At 37.0% G+C, this 19,638-nt stretch overlaps 1 protein-coding gene across 7 annotated transcripts in view; it reads right to left on the bottom strand.

The window, feature by feature from the left end:
• Window positions 1–19,638, bottom strand: part of LOC149785983 (unconventional myosin-VI-like) — a 164,058-nt gene that overhangs the window by 107,011 nt on the left and 37,409 nt on the right. For 5 of the 7 annotated variants that reach the window (XM_089976243.1, XM_089976244.1, XM_089976248.1 and 2 more), the window contains exons 8-12: window positions 18,780–18,944; window positions 16,531–16,611; window positions 6,176–6,359; window positions 2,731–2,875; window positions 1,275–1,310 (exon numbers count right to left, since the gene is read on the bottom strand). In XM_089976243.1, coding sequence (XP_089832369.1) covers window positions 1,275–1,310; window positions 2,731–2,875; window positions 6,176–6,359; window positions 16,531–16,611; window positions 18,780–18,944 — 611 coding nt within the window. The remainder of the gene's footprint in view (window positions 1–1,274; window positions 1,311–2,730; window positions 2,876–6,175; window positions 6,360–16,530; window positions 16,612–18,779; window positions 18,945–19,638) is intronic. The other 2 variants (XM_089976247.1, XM_089976249.1) reach the window with 1 other exon arrangement.

The raw sequence follows: 19,638 nt of genomic DNA, 5'->3' as shown, positions 1-19,638 counted from the left end.
ATGTGGTACTAATGTAGGTCTGTGACCTTGTTGTGTTGAAAAGGTGTAGTACTAATGTAGGTCTGTGACCTTATTGTATTGTATAGGTATGGTAATAATGTAGGTATGTGACCTTGTTGTGTTGTAAAGGTGTGGTACTAATGTAGGTCTGTGACCTTGTTGTGTTGTAAAGGTGTGGTACTAATGTAGGTCTGTGACCTTTATGTGTTGTTAAAGAGTGACACTGATGTAGGTCTGTGACCTTGTGTTGTAAACATGTGGTGCTAATGTAGGTATGTGACCTTGCTGTGTTGTAAAGGTGTGGTACCAATGTAGGTCTATGACATTGTTGTTTTGTAAAGGTGTGGTACTAATGTAGGTCTGTGACCTTGTTGTGTTGTAAAGGTGTGGTACTAATGTAGGTCAGGGACATTGTTGTATTGTAAAGGTATGGTACTAATGTAGGTCTGTGACCTTGTTGTGTTGTTAAAGAGTGACACTAATGTAGGTCTGTGACCTTGTGTTGTAAACATGTGGTGCTAATGTAGGTATGTGACCTTGCTGTGTTGTAAAGGTGTGGTACTAATGTAGGTCTATGACATTGTTGTTTTGTAAAAGTGTGGTGCTAATGTAGGTCTGTGACCTTGTTGTGTTGTAAAGGTGTGGTACTAATGTAGGTCAGGGACATTGTTGTATTGTAAAGGTATGGTACTAATGTAGGTCTGTGACCTTGTTGCTTTGTAAAGCTACAGTAACAATGTAGGTCTGTGACCTTGTGTTGTAAATGTGTGGTACTAATGAAGGTCTGTGGCCTTGTGTTGTGGTAAAGATGTGGTACTAACAGACAGATATAGAATCATGTAATAAATATAAAACACACAAACTGTGGCACAATTTGTTTTCACAAGATTGTGTAATGGATGGAAGGATGGACAGAAGGATGAATATATGGACAGAAGGATTTCTATATACTCCTATTTCTGTTAAGGCAGGGGTATGATAGAAAGATATAAGCTGGTGACCATCTTGAATATTCTCGTTTCCTCCAAAGTAAAATAAAATGTTGTTGTTGTTGTTGTAGGGCTTAACGCCATTTTTCAGCACAAGATAGGCTATACATGGCGGCCAGTATTAATGGTGGAGGAAGAACCCGGAAAGAACCACCGACCCATGAGAAGCTACTGAATAAAATGTAGTACTCTCATCAGTGCTATGTCCTTGCTGAGGAAATATAAATGGTTTGGGAAGGGCTAATTGAAACAACTAGCAGAAGGAAGCAGCATAGTTCAACTTACAAAATGACCTCCCCTTTATCACCAGCAGCTGAAGATCTGAAAACAGTTTCCATACACAAAGTGAAGAAAATAACCTATATATATATATATACATTTATACATGCATGCATGTGCACACACACACATACACACACACATGCACACACACACACGCACACACACACAGACAAGATTTATCAAATAGTTTATTCAACAGTCTGTATTTTAAAAGTGATTTTCTTTACACTGCATCAAGAATGTCAAGTTTAAAATTATCACATTTTATGTCAGGTTCATCTTGTATTGGAACCAATCAGAAAAAAGAGGGCATTGGAAATTTCCCAAATAAATGCAAATGGTTGCCTGTCTGTAGAATCACTGAATTGATGTACAAAAAGGCAACTCTATATAACTTGCTCAAAATGTCTGATTAAAATTCCTTGACATACGTATCAAGTCTGATTGAAATTCCTTTACATATGTACCAAATCTGATTGAAATTCCTTTACATACGTATCAAGTCTGATTGAAATTCCTTTACAAATGTACCAAGTCTGATTAAACATTCCTTGAATATGTACAAAGTCTGATTAAATTTCCTTGACATACGTACTAAGTCTGATTAAAAGTTCTTGACATGTGTACCATGTTTGACTGAAAATTCTTGACGTATGTACCAAGTTTGATTGAAATTCCATGACATGTGTACCAAGTACCGATATGCTTTAAATTGTTCATACACAATGAACCAATAGAGCTTCAATAAAACTAGGGCATGTTTTACACAACATTAACTCAATAGAGGAAGGGCTGCTATTATTTGTATGTGCATATTTATGTGGTACACAAACAAATCTTAATGCAGACAGGTACACAATATATGATGATTCATAAGCAGGAAAACACTCAAAACACTAAGAGAAAGCTTAGTCTGTCCTGAGAGCAATTAATAAGCACTTCTCTTCTAGTGACTGTCTGTCACAGGTAAGTAACAATTCAATTCTAGTGATGTTTGTCACAGGTAAGTAACAATTCAATTCTAGTGATGTTTGTCACAGGTAAGTAACAATTCAATTCTAGTGACTGTTTGTCACAGGTAAGTAACAATTCAATTCTAGTGTCTGTTTGTCACAGGTAAGTAACAATTCAATTCTAGTGATGTTTGTCACAGGTAAGTAACAATTCAATTCTAGTGACTGTTTGTCACAGGTAAGTAACAATTCAATTCTAGTGATGTTTGTCACAGGTAAGTAACAATTCAATGTTGCCTGAGAACCTGGTCACCATCTAAACAGCTGTCAGTTACTTTTATAAAAATTCAATCTTGAAACAAGCAAAAAAATGAATTGCACTCACATTCAAAAAGAATTTAATTAATAAAAATAAACATTACTTATCACAGTTATGAGTTCTAGCTAGATGTACATGTACTGAACAACTTCCAATATTATCTGTGAATACACAAATAGTGACCTACTTGATAGCTGTGCCCTTGACTCCACCCCTGGTGGCCTGCATGACACGGCTGACCAGTGCCTCCCGCAGTTCTTCCTTGTCCACTCCAATTAATGTAGCAGCAATCTGCAGGGACTTCTCTGCTGAGGCAGCTACACAACAGCCACCTAAAGGATGACAGAGTATAAAAAATAGCCACACAAGAGCCACCTAAAGGATGACAGAGTATAAACAATAGCCACACAACAGCCACCTAAAAGATGACAAGAGTATAAAAATAGCCACACTACAGCAACCAAAAGAATGACAGAGTATAAAAAATAGCCACACAACAGCCACCAAAAGGATGACAGAGTATAAAAAATAGCCACACAACAGCCACCTAAAGGATGACAGAGTATAAAAAATAGCCACACTAAAGCAACCAAAAGAATAACAGAGTATAAAAAATAGCCACACAACAGCCACCAAAAGGATGACAAGAGTATAAAAAATAGCCACACAACAGCCACCAAAAGGATGACAGAGTATAAAAAATAGCCACACAACAGCCACCTAAAGGATGACAGCATATAAAAAATAGCCACACAACAGCCACCTAAAGGATGACAGAGTATAAAAAATAGCCACACAACAGCCACCTAAAAGATGACAATATAAAAAAAAGCTACACTACAGCAACCAAAAGAATGACACAGCATAAAAAAATATCCACACAACAGCCACCTAAAGGATGACAGTATAAATAATAGCCACACAACAGCCACCAAAAGGATGACAAGAGTATAAAAAAATAGCCACACAACAGTCACCTAAAGGATGACAATATAAAATATAGCCACACAACAGCCACCTAAAGGATGACATAGTATACAAAATAGCCACACAACAGCTGCCAAAAGGATGACAAGAGTATAAAAAATAGCCACACAACAGTCACCTAAAGGATGACAATATGAAATATAGCCACACAACAGCCACCTAAAGGATGTTTATTTCAGATGGCCAACATGTGCATTTCAGATAGCCAGCATGTGTATTTAAGATAGCCAACATGTGTATTTGAGATAGCAAGTATATTTGAGATAGTCAACATGTGTATTAGAGATAGCTAACGTGTATTTCAGATAGCCAGAATGTTTATTTCAGACAGCCAACATGTGTATTTCAGATATTTAAGATAGCCAACATGTGTATTTGAGATAGCCAACATGTGTATTTGAGATAGCTGCATTTGAGATAGACAGCATGTGTATTTGAGATAGCCAATATGTGTATTTGAGATAACTAACATGTGTATTTGAGATAGCCAACTTGTATTTTGAGATAGCCAGCATGTGTATTTGAGATAGCCAACATGTCAGAACATAAATAAAAAGAAGTGAATCATGGGATATACATCATCTCAAGGATGAAAACCTCAAATATTTTCATTCACAACTTCAACGTTGAGTTTTCACTCACTTAATGAAATACATGATATTCAGTTCAAATATCCTGTGTATTTAAACAAAAAACATTTAATGATTTGGAATCACATTATAATTGATTTTACAAGCCAAGAACAAAATAAAATGAAATAAATAAAAGTAGCAATGATAAAACAGATTTGAACAATTGAATAGAATTAATTAACAGCATTAAAAGAGCAATGGTATACTGAAAGGGCTTTACAATGAGGGACCCTGTACATGTACTGGTATCTGCATTATAAGGGCAATGTTATACTGGGGGGGGGGGCTTAGAGTGAGGGACTGCTGTACATATACTAATGCCTGCATTGTAAGGGTAATGTTATACTGGTGGAGCTTAGAGTGAGGGACCACTGTACATGTATTGATGTCTGCATTATAAGGGCAATGTTATACTGGGGGAGGGGGGCTTAGAGTGAGGGATTACTGACATATATTGATGTCTGTATTATAAGGGCAATGTTATATTCAGACTTTACAGTGAGGGATTACTGCATATGTACTGATGTCAGCATTACTGGGGGGCTTTCAGTGAGGGATCACTATACATGTATTGATGTCAGCATTACTGGGGGGAGGGTTTACAGCGAGAGATCACTGTAAATGTATTGATGTCAACATTATAAGAAGGGCAATGTTATACTTAGAGACTTTACAATGAGGTGGCACTTTATATTTATTAATGTCCTGCTTGCTTTTGAAGGCAAAGCAAACAAATGCTATTAATATCTACTGCTGACATATCAATCTAAATTATTTGATAAAGTTAAAAGATCATCACCATTTTTTAAATAACCGCAGAAATACCTCTGTGTGATTTTGTGTGTGTGTGTGTTTGGATTTTTAATGTAGCTTTAATAATTTTTCAGTCATATCATTATGATGTCTGGAATCTGACAGTTTATATTGATGTCTAGCACTGGGACATCATATTGCAGATGAAGCATCATGTCCCACCCAGTCACATTATCCTGACAGCAGGCCGACCAGTCCTAACAATAACCTCTTAATGCTGAGCACCAAGTGAGTACCATTTTTATAAGTCTTTAGTATGACTCAGATGGGGTTCAAAACTGCAACCTCCTGCATCCAAGGTGGACACACTAACCACTTTGGCCACCGGAGTGGTTCCACAAAGAAATAATTAAAGTATAACATTACAAGCGACATTTAATTACCACCATGTTCATCTTCATAAAACTGACATGAATGGTGAACTCAAAAAAGCATAGGGACATAAAGGTCATTGTAAGTTGTTGCTTCCATCACCCACCCCCATCATGGTCACTGGGTGCCCTTGTCTTTCTTATCCATATGGATAATTCACTGATAAATGCTTTGTGAGTCACACTCAGCATCTCTAAAGCTGCATGTTTCTGTGTCACAATCAGCATCTCTTAAGGCGCATGTTTCTGTGTCACACTCAGCATCTCTTAAGGCACATGTTTCTGTGTCACACTCAGCATCTCTAAAGGTGCATGTTTCTGTGTCACACACATCATCTCTTAAGAGGCAACAAATTAGTTGTCTGTACACTGCTCTGCTGACTTAACTCACAGAGTTCCTTTTACTGAATTTCTTTCTAAACAATGTTATTCATGTTGACAACAATACCACTCTGGTGATGTTATTCATGTCGACAACAATACCACTCTGGTGAAGTTATTCATGTTGACAACAATACCACAGTAGTGATGTTTATTCATGTTGACAACAATACCACTCTGGTGATGTTATTCATGTCGACAACAATACCACTCTGATGTTATTCATAATATTGGGAAAAATATCACTGGTGATGTTATTCATAATACAGATGAAAAAGGTTACAGTGACTTAGTTTTGATTGAAGTGTGACACAACTACGTACTAAGTCACATAATTGCTGGCAACAGTGTTTGAAACTAAACTACATACAAATGACTTCTTAAATCTAATGCAGTTTTTAATTACAAGGACTGGGAACAATTCTTCCTTTTTGATATTCTAGATTACCTTTGGTATCATCATGTTTTTCTTCAAATGCAACATTCCCCAAATGAAGAACAATTGCTACAATGGTGTACACAGAGAACCTTTCTTGTGCTGTCATGCCCAGGTGTTCCATTGACAGATCACACACTGAAAAGTCCCTTACATCATCAAGTATGGTGTCATGGAGGTATCCCGACTTCAAGTACTGAAATGAAAATTCAGTATGTCTACAACAGATACAATGAGTAGAATGAAATTAAGAACTTGGCAACATGCCTATAATAAAATTTGGGGTTTTCACTTGATAGTGGTATTCATTTAAATCTACTTCAAATATGAGGAAAGTATTGTTTGCAACAACAACAAAAAGAATGGAACATTCATCTATACCTATTTTCCTTTCATGTTTTACAATAATAATGATATGAACAGCCATACTCAAATACTATGTAGCCCTTAATTAAAAAGACAAATATTCGTATGTGTACTCTTATTTGCAAGCATGTTCCCATTTTGGAAATGTATACTCTTATTTGTAAGCATGTTCCCATTTTGGAAATGTATACTCTTATTTGTAAGCATGTTCATTTTTGGAAATGTATACTCTTGTTTGTAAGCATGCTCCCATTTTGGAAATGTATACTCTTGTTTGTAAGCATGCTCCCATTTTGGAAATGTATACTCTTATCTGTAAGCATGTTCCCATTTTGGAAATGTATACTCTTATTTGTAAGCATGTTCATTTTTGGAAATGTATACTCTTGTTTGTAAGCATGCTCTCCCATTTTGGAATTGTATACTCTTGTTTGTAAGCATGCTCCCATTTTGGAAATGTATACTCTTGTTTGTAAGCATGCTCCCATTTTGGAAATGTATACTCTTATTTGTAAGCATGTTCCCATTTTGGAAATGTATACTCTTATTTGTAAGCATGTTCATTTTTGGAAATGTATACTCTTGTTTGTAAGCATGCTCCCATTTTAGAAATGTATACTCTTATTTGTAAGCATGTTCCCATTTTGGAAATGTATACTCTTATTTGTAAGCATGCTCCCATTTTGGAAATGTATACTCTTATTTGTAAGCATGCTCCCATTTTGGAAATGTATACTCTTATTTGTAAGCATGTTCCCATTTTGGAAATGTATACTCTTATTTGTAAGCATGTTCATTTTTGGAAATGTATACTCTTGTTTGAAAGCATGCTCCCATTTTGGAAATGTATACTCTTGTTTGTAAGCATGCTCCCATTTTGGAAATGTATACTCTTATTTGTAAGCATGTTCCCATTTTGGAAATGTATACTCTTATTTGTAAGCATGTTCATTTTTGGAAATGTATACTCTTGTTTGTAAGCATGCTCCCATTTTAGAAATGTATACTCTTATTTGTAAGCATGTTCCCATTTTGGAAATGTATACTCTTATTTGTAAGCATGCTCCCATTTTGGAAATGTATACTCTTATTTGTAAGCATGCTCCCATTTTGGAAATGTATACTCTTATTTGTAAGCATGCTCCCATTTTGGAAATGTATACTCTTATTTGTAAGCATGCTCCCATTTTGGAAATGTATACTCTTATTTGTAAGCATGCTCCCATTTTGATGATGTATACTCTTGTTTGTAAGCATGTTTATTTTTGGAAATGTATACTCTTGTTTGTAAGCATGCTCCCATTTTAGAAATGTATACTCTTATTTGTAAGCATGTTCCCATTTTGGAAATGTATACTCTTATTTGTAAGCATGCTCCCATTTTGGAAATGTATACTTTTATTTGTAAGCATGCTCCCATTTTGATGATGTATACTCTTGTTTGTAAGCATGCTCCCATTTTGGAAATGTATACTCTTATTTGTAAGCATGTTCATTTTTGGAAATGTATACTCTTGTTTGTAAGCATGCTCCCATTTTGGAAATGTATACTCTTATTTGTAAGCATGTTCCCATTTTGGAAATGTATGCTCTTATTTGTAAGCATGTTCATTTTTGGAAATGTATACTCCTATTTGTAAGCACGTTCCCATTTTGGAAATGTATACTCTTATTTGTAAGCATGCTCCCATTTTGGAAATGTATACTCTTATTTGTAAGCATGTTCCCATTTTGGAAATGTATGCTCTTATTTGTAAGCATGTTCCCATTTTGGAAATGTATGCTCTTATTTGTAAGCATGTTCATATTTTGGAAATGTATGCTCTTATTTGTAAGCATGTTCATATTTTGGAAATGTATACTCTTATTTGTAAGCATGTTCATATTTTGGAAATGTATACTCTTATTTGTAAGCATGTTCCCATTTTGGAAATGTTTACTCTTTTTTGTAAGCATGCTCCCATTTTGGAAATGTATACTCTTTTTTGTAAGCATGTTCCCATTTTGAAGATGTATACTCTTATTTTTAAGCATGTTCCCATTTTGGAAATGTATACTCTTATTTGTAAAACTTATTTTCTTTCCAAAAATGTTCTGGTCCAATTTTCAAACACTGAAAAAAGATATTTCAACACACATGGGATTTTTAACAAGTCCCATTAGTAAGCCAGCATAGCAGCCAAGTCTACACATATGGTATGTTTGGCAAATCTGATTTATCAACATATCCAACACTAACTATGTTGTACTCATTCTTCTACACTAACAATGGTGTGACATGTATATAAAGTGCATATATAAATAAATAAATAAATAAATAAATAAATAAATATATATATATATATATATATATATATATATATATATATATATATATATATATATATATATATATGGTTCATATAGGTTTATGTGAATAAAATGCAAGGACAGGACCCCGATTCTCAAGGTGGAAGATAGAAGCAAGATATAAACTAGAATGCAACTAAAATAGGTAAAGTAAGAGAATAAAATGAAATAACTGTACTTGAAAGCAAGCTGTATTTGCCATTATAAATAATTCAGTGGAACTACAAGTCATAACAATCTACAAGTGCTCCAATCCAAACTTACATGGTGTGTAACTAACACTGGCACCATATAAAAAAAAAAAAATCTGTGTTTGCAGTAGGGTAGAGAGCACAGCGTACCCTGAAAATCTCCTTGACTTGCTGGAGGGTAGAGAGCACAGCGTACCCTGAAAATCGTGACTTGCTGGAGGGTAGACAGCACAGCGTACCCTGAAAATCTCCTTGACTTGCTGGAGGGTAGAGAGCACAGCATACCCTGAAAATCTCTTTGACTTGCTGGAGAGTAGAGAGCACAGCGTACTCTGAAAATCTCTTTGACTTGCTGGAGGGTAGAGAGCACAGCATACCCTGAAAATCTCCTTGACTTGCTGGAGGGTATACAGCACAGTGTACCCTGAAAATCTCCTTGACTTGCTGGAGGGTAGAGAGCACAGAGTACCCTGAAAATCTCCTTGACTTGCTGGAGGGTAGAGAGCACAGCATACCCTGAAAATCTCCTTGACTTGCTGGAGGGTAGAGAGCACAGCGTACCCTGAAAATCTCCTGACTTGCTGGATGGTAGAGAGCACAGTGTACCCTGAAAATCTCCTTGACTTGCTGGAGGGTAGAGAGCACAGCGTACCCTGAAAATCTCTTTGACTTGCTGGAGGGTAGAGAGCACAGCGTACCCTGAAAATCTCCTGACTTGCTGGAGGGTAATGAGCACAGCGTACCCTGAAAATCTCTTTGACTTGCTGGAGACTAAGATACTTAAGATGTCTCATTCAACCAAAATGCAGACTGCTCAAAAGGCATTGTGCAGTGTACGCAGTACAACAGTTCCATGTGCAGTGTATGGAAGTAAAAAAAAATCCATGTGTAGTGTATGCTGTACAACATTTCCATGTGAACTGTACACAGTACAACAGTTCCATGTGCAGTGTACACAGTACAACAGTTCCATTTGCAGTGTACGCAGTACAACAGTTCCATGTGCATTGTATGCAGTACAACAGTTCCATGTGTAGTGTACACAGTACAACAGTTCCATGTGCAGTGTACACAGTACAACAGTTCCACTGTGCAGTTTATACAGTACAACAGTTCCATGTGCAGTGTACACAGTACAACAGTTCCATGTGCAGTGTACACAGTACAACAGTTCCATGTGCAGTGTACACAGTACAACAGTTCCAGGTGCATTGTATGCAGTACAACAGTTCCAGGTGCAGTGTATGCAGTACAACAGTTCCATGTGCAGTGTATGCAGTACAACAGTTCCATGTGCATTGTATGCAGTACAACAGTTCCATGTGTAGTGTACACAGTACAACAGTTCCATGTGTAGTGTACACAGTACAACAGTTCCATGTGCAGTATGCAGTACAACAGTTCCATTGTGCAGTGTATGTAGTACAACAGTTCCAGGTGCAGTGTACACAGTACAACATTTCCATGTGCAGTGTACACAGTACAACAGTTCCATTGTGCAGTGTACACAGTACAACAGTTCCACTGTGCAGTGTATGCAGTACAACAGTTCCATGTGTAGTGTACGCAGTACAACATTCCAGGTGCAGTGTATGCAGTACAACAGTTCCATTGTGCAGTGTATGCAGTAAAACAGTTCCATTGTCCAGTGTATGCAGTAAAACAGTTCCATGTGCAGTGTATGCAGTACAACAGTTCCATGTGCATTGTATGCAGTACAACAGTTCCATGTGTAGTGTACACAGTACAACAGTTCCATGTGCAGTGTACACAGTACAACAGTTCCATGTGCAGTGTATGCAGTACAACAGTTCCATGCGAACTGTACACAGTACAACAGTTCCATGTGAACTGTACACAGTACAACAGTTCCATGTGAACTGTACACAGTACAACAGTTCCATTGTGCAGTGTATGCAGTACAACAGTTCCATTGTGCAGTGTACGCAGTACAACAGTTCCAGGTGTAGTGTACACAGTACAACAGTTCCATTGTGCAGTGTACACAGTACAACAGTTCCATTGTGCAGTGTATGCAGTACAACAGTTCCATGTGTAGTGTACGCAGTACAACAGTTCCATTGTGCAGTGTATGCAGTACAACAGTTCCATTGTGCAGTGTATGCAGTAAAACAGTTCCATTGTGCAGTGTATGCAGTAAAACAGTTCCATGTGCAGTGTATGCAGTAAAACAGTTCCATTGTGCAGTGTATGCAGTAAAACAGTTCCATGTGCAGTGTATGCAGTACAACAGTTCCATGTGCAATGTATGCAGTACAACAGTTCCATTGTGCAGTGTATGTAGTAAAACAGTTCCATGTGCAGTGTACGCAGTACAACAGTTCCATGTGCAATGTACACAGTACAACAGTTCCATTGTGCAGTGTACACAGTACAACAGTTCCATGTGTAGTGTACGCAGTACAACAGTTCCATTGTGCAGTGTATGCAGTACAACAGTTCCATTGTGCAGTGTATGCAGTAAAACAGTTCCATTGTGCAGTGTACACAGTACAACAGTTCCAGGTGCAGTGTATGCAGTACAACAGTTCCAGGTGCAGTGTATGCAGTACAACAGTTCCATGTGCAGTGTATGCAGTACAACAGTTCCATGTGCAATGTATGCAGTACAACAGTTCCATTGTGCAGTGTATGCAGTACAACAGTTCCATCTGCAGTGTATGCAGTACAACAGTTCCATCATTCAAAATCTTATGACTAGTCAGCAGCCGATTCCTTCATCAGACCTTTATGAACTTTAAAAATCACATTACAGCTGAATGTAAAGTAACATTGGAAAACAAACAATGCTAAGCTGTAACCATGACCTTGCATCCTCAATGCGGAATGTGACACATCAACTGCAATTGATGAACACCGAGTTTAATCCCCTAATCTCAGATGGATGAAAATTTATGGAACAATGAGCCTCTAATCTCAGATGGATTAAAGCTTACGGAGCTATGATCCCGTAATCTCAGATGGTATAAAACTTATGGAGCTATGATCCCATAATCTCAGATGGATTAAAACTTACTGAGCTATGATCCCATAATCTCAGATGGATTAAAACTTATGGAGCTATGATCCCATAATCTCAGATCGATTAAAACTTATGGAGCTATGATCCCATAATCTCAGATGGATTAAAACTTATGGAGCTATGATCCCATATGGATTAAAACTTATGGAGCTATGATCCCGTAATCTCAGATGGATTAAAACTTACTGAGCTATGATCCCATAATCTCAGATGGATTAAAATTTATGGAGCTATGATCCCATAATCTCATATGAATTAAAACTTATGGTGCTATGATCCCATAATCTCATATGGATTAAAACTTATGGAGCTATGATCCTGTAATCTCATATGGATTAAAACTAATGAAGCCATGATCGGGTAATCTCAGATGGATTAAAACTTATGGAGCTATGATCCAGTAATCGCAGATGGATTAAAACTTATGGAGCTATAATCCCATAATCTCAGATGGATTAAAACTTATGGAGCTATGATCCCGTAATCTCAGATGGATTAAAACTTATGGAGCAAATGGCCAGGAAAGTGTTACGGAAACTGTAAAAACTGAACTGTGATCTCAAAAAAGGATCTCCAGTGTGGCATGAAATACACCTTGTAATAATGATGTATATAAGTTTTGTTCCTTGATCTTAATGGCTTTCAAGTTATGAAATGGAAACAAAAGTATGATGGCTGGACAGACATGTTGATACTATGAGAAGGCTGGACAGACATGTGGATACAATGGAAAGGGTGGACAGACATGTTGATACTATGAGAAGGCTGGATAGACATGTGGATATAATGGAAAAGGTGGACAGACATGTGGATACAATGGAAAGGGTGGACAGACATGTTGATACTATGAGAAGGCTGGATAGACATGTGCAGGGATCGTCCTGGGCTTCGCCAATGTCGCAAATTGCGATTTTTTTTCCTTATTGGCGACAAAAATATCCCATCTGGCGATTTTTTTGGCGACATACTTTTTGGTTATTTAATTTGTACATACAATCATGGATTTGGACTGGATAAATTAAAAGGGAGAATGAAAGGAAGCCACAAACTTGACTAAGCAATGCATTGGAATCAATCTGTTACACAAACAATCCTTTGTTCGTATTGACAACCCCATCTTTACCATGCATTGTTACATCATAATCTGCTTATGCTGACACCTGGGCTGAGTACTGTATGCTGTGATACAGTCAATCATGCTACCGAACTATACCTACAACTGACCGACTTCTGAAGACGCGAATAGAACAGATACAATTAATTGAATGGCTAATCCTTCTGTTGTTTTTTTGGGGGTTTTTTTTGTTGTTGACATATACCAATACAATAGTTTTGCTGAACCTTCATAGAAAACTTATAACCTTTGAAGTACCGACTACTGCGTATAAATACAAAGCAAATGTAAAAAATCTCAATCACAATTATATCTGTCGCCAGCGCAGCATTTTACTCATTGATCTTTTCCTTTTGCCATCAATCTGTGTTACAGCTGCAGAGACTTAAACTCCGCAACAAGAAATAGCAAAAAAAAACAGTTTTGCATAATTAATAATAATTATTTATTTCTCAAAATACAGGAGAGAAAGAATCCCTAAATTGGGTGTGAATTTATGCTTATATATACGGTCCAATATTGCCAGGTGTTGACTCGTGTAAGTTTCATTCGTGGGAATGGGGATCCTATTTATACAGCATTCAGTGATCATTCTTGGGATTTAGGAAGCAATTCACTACAAGCTTTGTGAAGCTAGCCATAAGGTGGGGGGGGGGCTGCTGAGAGACTACTGGTGTCACCTGTCAGCACTGTAGACTGAACGTGGATTCAGTAAGATGAACCTCATAAAAACTGACATCAGAAATAAACTCTGCATCTCATCTCTCGAGAATTTAATGAGAATCAGCATGTACAGATGTGAAAAATTAGACTTTAAAACTGCATTCAACAAGTGGGCAGCCCTAAAATCGCAACGGATCTTCATGCAACACTTTGTAACCTTTTGTTAATGTTTGTTGTAATTAGAGTATTAACTAAATCATCTTTTGTAATTTTCATTGCCTGTTACATTAACAGACTAAATTAACACTTGAAAAAATGTACACTACTTGTTCTGGCGACACTTTTTGAAAATTGGCGACAAAATATTGAGGTTGGCGATTTTTTGGGCGACAGCTTTTTAAAAGCCAGGACTATCCCTGCATGTGGATACAATGGAAAGGGTGGACAGACATGTGGATACAATGGAAAGGGTGGACAGACATGTGGATACAATGGAAATGGTGGACAGACATGTGGATAAAATGGAAAGGGTGGACAGACATGTGGATACAATGGAAAGGGTGGACAGACATGTGGATACAATGGAAAAGGTGGACAGACATGTGGATACTATAAAAAGGATGGACAGACATGTGGATACAATGGAAAAGGTGAACAGACATGTGGATACAATAAAAGGGTGGACAGACATGTGGATACAATGGAAAAGGTGGACAGACGTGGATACAATAAAAAGGGTGGACAGACATGTGGTTACAATGGAAAGGGTAGACAGACATGTGGATACAATAAAAAGAGTGGACAGACATGTGGATGCTATGACAAGGGAAATGAACAATAAGCAGCACTCATTATTGACTTTGAAAACTTTAAACAGGCACATATCAACTTCCCCAGCAAGCTTTACTCATATACTATCAGCTCATGTCATTCTGTTCTTTTTAAAATGCACTGTACACTGCAGTATGAGGCATTTATACAAAACTATTTTAATTATAGGCACTGTGTGGTAATGGTACATTATATGTAGGCACTGTGAGGTAATGGCACATTGTATGTAGGCACTGTGAGGTTATGGTACAGTGTATGTAGGCACTGTGATGTAATGGTACATTATATGTCAGCACTGTGAGGCAATGGTACATTATATGTAGGAACTGAGGTAATGGTACATTGTATATAGGCACTGTGAGGTAATGGCACATTATATGTAGGCAATGTGAGGTAATGGTACATTATATGTAGGCACTGTAAGGTAATGGTACATTATATGTAGGCACTGTAAGGTAATGGTACATTTTATGTAGGCACTGTGAGGTAATGGCACATTATTTGTAGGCACTGTGAGGTAATGGTACAATGTATGTAGGCACTGTGAGGCAATGTTACATTTTATGTAGGCACTGTCAGGTAATGGTATATTATAGGCAATGTGAGGTAATGGTATATTATATGCAGGCACTGTGAGGTAATGGTACATTATATGTCAGTACTGTGAGGTAATGGTACATTTTATGTAGGCACTGTGAGGTAATGGTATATTATATGCAGGCACTGTGAGGTAATGGTACATTATATGCAGGCACTGTGAGGTAATGGTACATTATATGCAGGCACTGTGAGGTAATGGTATATTATATGCAGGCACTGTGAGGTAATGGCACATTATATGTAGGCAATGTGAGGTAATGGTACATTATATGTAGGCACTGTAAGGTAATGGTACATTTTATGTAGGCACTGTGAGGTAATGGCACATTATTTGTAGGCACTGTGAGGTAATGGTACAATGTATGTAGGCACTGTGAGGCAATGTTACATTATATGCAGGCAATGTGAGGTAATGGTATATTATATGCAGGCAATGTGAGGTAATGGTATATTATATGCAGGCACTGTGAGATAATGGTATATGATATGCAGGCACTGTGAGGTAATGGTATATGATATGCAGGCACTGTAAGGTAATGGTACATTATATGCAGGCACTGTGAGGTAATGGTATATTATATGCAGGCACTGTGAGGTAATGGTATATCATATGCAGGCACTGTGAGGTAATGGTACATTATATGCAGGCACTGTGAGGTAATGGTACATTATATGCAGGCACTGTGAGGTAATGGTATATTATATGCAGGCACTGTGAGGTAATGGTATATTATATGCAGGCAATGTGAGGTAATGGTATATTATATGCAGGCACTGTGAGGTAATGGTATATTATATGCAGGCAATGTGAGGTAATGGTATATGATATGCAGGCACTGTGAGGTAATGGTACATTATATGCAGGCACTGTGAGGTAATGGTACATTATATGCAGGCACTGTGAGGTAATGGTATATTATATGCAGGCACTGTGAGGTAATGGTATATTATATGCAGGCAATGTGAGGTAATGGTACATTATATGCAGGCACTGTGAGGTAATGGTTAAGGAACATTATATGTCATATTATGTATACTTGTACCACACATGCTGTAAGTGTTGACACATCAAATGAACCCACTTCTATAAAGCGGTGGTAAACACCTACCTGCTGACACATCAAATGAACCCACTTCTATAAAGCGGTGGTAAACACCTACCTGCTGACACATCAAATGAACCCACTTCTAAGAAGTAGTGAACACCTACCTGTTGGCTCTTTCTGTTCTGATTCAGCTTCTTTTCTGAGTCTTTGGTGCAAAAGTACTGCGTACAACCACGGTTCAGATACTACACAACAGCAAGAAGAGAAACACAGGGATTAGAAACACAGCAAGGGAGATAATTTCACTATCACACTCAGTAACAGTTTGGAAACAGGCAAAATTTAATCATCACACCAAGAAATAAAAATTATCATGATAAGCAGAGAACATAATCATATTTCAAGGTTCAGTCTGAAAATTTAGGTAATATCAGCAACTCCAATTTGGACAAAAATTCATTTGTATAGTGATAACAACATCATTACAAGATTTTAATAGTGGGATGACCAATACATATGCAAGAATGAACAGACAAGTGCAAAAAATGTTCACAGTATAGTTTCATAGAAATTCAACTGCCGATTTAGTTTCATAGTTAACCCTTTACCTCATGCAAGTGCCTTTGGCTGCCTCTACTCCATTCGAATACAAATGCCTTTTGACACCTGCTGTAAATATCAGCCATTTTGAGCATGTTTTTGTAGTGCCACCTTCTGGGAAACCCCTATATTAGATATTACATTCATTTCTGTGAATGACCATTACATCAGATCACGTGGTTGCTGTTCATGCTCTGGTTGATATCTGCTATTTAAAGTAACTGGGTCGTATTCTCCACTCTCCAAAATGAAGTTCGAAGATTTTGTTCAGTACTTACAGAGTTTTCATGATTAGAATCACAACTATGAAAGCTTCAATAACTTAAGTAGAGGCTCTGATATTGATGTAGGCAGCAATTAGGTTTTATAAATTATCAAATTCAGATGACTTATTGAAGTAGATGCAGACAAGAACTTGTAAATTTTGAGATGAGAAATGGCAGCTACAGTTGGTCACACTGCTTCACTGACTGGATGGTGAACGAGTTCTCTCAAGATTTTCAAGCACACAAAAATTCATCCGTCAAAATTAATTACACAGCTATAATGATCAGACTTTACTCTTAAATTTTTCCACACATAATAGATGTGTACCAAAAATGTAAAATGGTTAAAATTGCTGCTAAACGTAACATACACTACACTGCTTAACAGTTAACAGGCAGGCCTATGTGTATGGAGTCAAATAGGTAACATGTGTTCTTTTTATAGCACACTGCGCTGGGTAACTTTGCTACATGTGTATCAAAGGGCTAAAAAGACATACCCTCTATGAGGTAAAGGGTTAATTTCTATGGCTTTCATATGTAGAAATGTGGCAGAAATTTTATTTAATGCCTAATCAGTTCTAGTATGACCACTGACATTCATTAAATGTTACACTTTTACAGACGAAACCAAATACAAAGTTTCAAAACATGATATTTTGTCATTTTATATACCCCGATTTAAAAAATTCAGACTGCAATACTGTTACAATATAATTAAAACATATCAGATGAACATGAAGTAAATCTACATGAAGGACTGTAATGTAACCATATATTGACTAGATTCACTTAATAGAACAGAATTGACAACAAATTCTTCATGCATAGATTAACATCATACTACAATCTTCACTAGCCAAGGTTCCGATATGTTAACACTATCTACACCTTGGTGGATCAAGCAGCTATTTTAGCGCTTTGTCCTAGTTAAATCCATTGGATTTCCTGAATTGCCTCCCTTAGTATGCAATGCCGACTAACCAACAGCATGTAACAGTGGTGCATTGTATATCCGCCAAAAATGGTGGAGGCAATTGACTTCATAAGGATACTTTGTCAATTTAACATCAGAAGTATGACTATGTACCAGAAAGATGTAAATTACAGATGTATTTGCTTATTTACGAGTACTTTCAAGTTGTGTGCTCCCCTTGACTTGATCATCTGGGAACAGTGTTCAAATCTGAACAACTTAATTCGATTAGATGCCACTGCATCCAATGAAATGCACAGACCTGAAGAACAAAATAGTGTTAAAATATTGGTACTTTGGCTAGCGAAGATGACAAACATGCAAAATATTTGAAATTATAAATTTATCAAAACTTGGGTATATGTACAAGTCTCAATGCTGGATGGTATGGAACATCATGTCTCATATACAGTAACAAGCTATAGGATGTATGGTCTGTAATTTGCACAACTTTAACCATGAAGTTACCAATGCCATGGGAAAGCAATACCAATGCCATGGGAAAGCAATACTGATGTCAAACTATCAGCTAAAACAGCTGACATAAAACTGTCTCATGTGAGGTCCTTACATGGAACACATCTGGTGATCCCAGGAATAGTTTCTCTTTGAGATCTTCAGGGGAACCTGCACACATGCGATAAAATATGTGATAGTTTCGCTCATCTTTGCTCTGAACACAGATTCTGGATTTCTCCAACAAATAGTGAGATATAAACCCACCATTAACAGCATTCTGAAGAGAAAAAAAGCAGATAACATTTAGTACATAATTCTGATTCATCAATATTAATTTGAAGAAATACTGAGGAAAGATGGCAACCCACAGGGATACTGCTATGAGAAAATTAATATGATGAAGTCAAAATTTAAACAACATTGAATTTTTCATATGCAGGAGGTACAGCAAAACTGGCAAAGATCAAAACTACCTTTCAAAAGCCTGAATACTTTTGACTCCAGGTTACTGATGAAGGAAATTACAAAAGGGAGACAAACAATAAACACAAAAGAAAACTCTTTATAGGACATAGCCTAATGCAGGGGTGGGCAAACTACGGCCCACAGGCCAAGGGCTTTCATGCGGCCTGCCAAGGGTTTTCATGTGGCCTAGGAACAAGTCATCATTTGCACTGACTCTGTTATGTTATTCTGTTTATCAAATAAATGTGCTTCTTTTGAAGTTTAAGTTTAAGTTTTCAAATATTAACAACATATTAACAACTGAAAATTAATCAGATGTTATTTAGAAAAACCTTTTGTTTTTGCTATTTCAAATATTAAATATTTTACCTAATGAACTATGTTGCCCGTGACAAGGTGTAAATTTGTGTATGCGGCACTTGCACTGGAAAGTTTGCACACCTCTGACCTATTACTTCCATTAAACAGTCATGTAAACTTTTGTAAAGCTATTGCGTTCTTTCATG

Source organism: Sinohyriopsis cumingii, chromosome 12 (genome assembly GCF_028554795.1).
Source record: "Sinohyriopsis cumingii isolate HCF-2022 chromosome 12, ASM2855479v2, whole genome shotgun sequence".
Lineage (NCBI taxonomy): Eukaryota > Metazoa > Mollusca > Bivalvia > Unionida > Unionidae > Sinohyriopsis > Sinohyriopsis cumingii.
The sequence above is the reverse complement of the archived record's forward strand: the minus strand, read 5'-3'. Positions and strand labels throughout refer to the sequence as shown.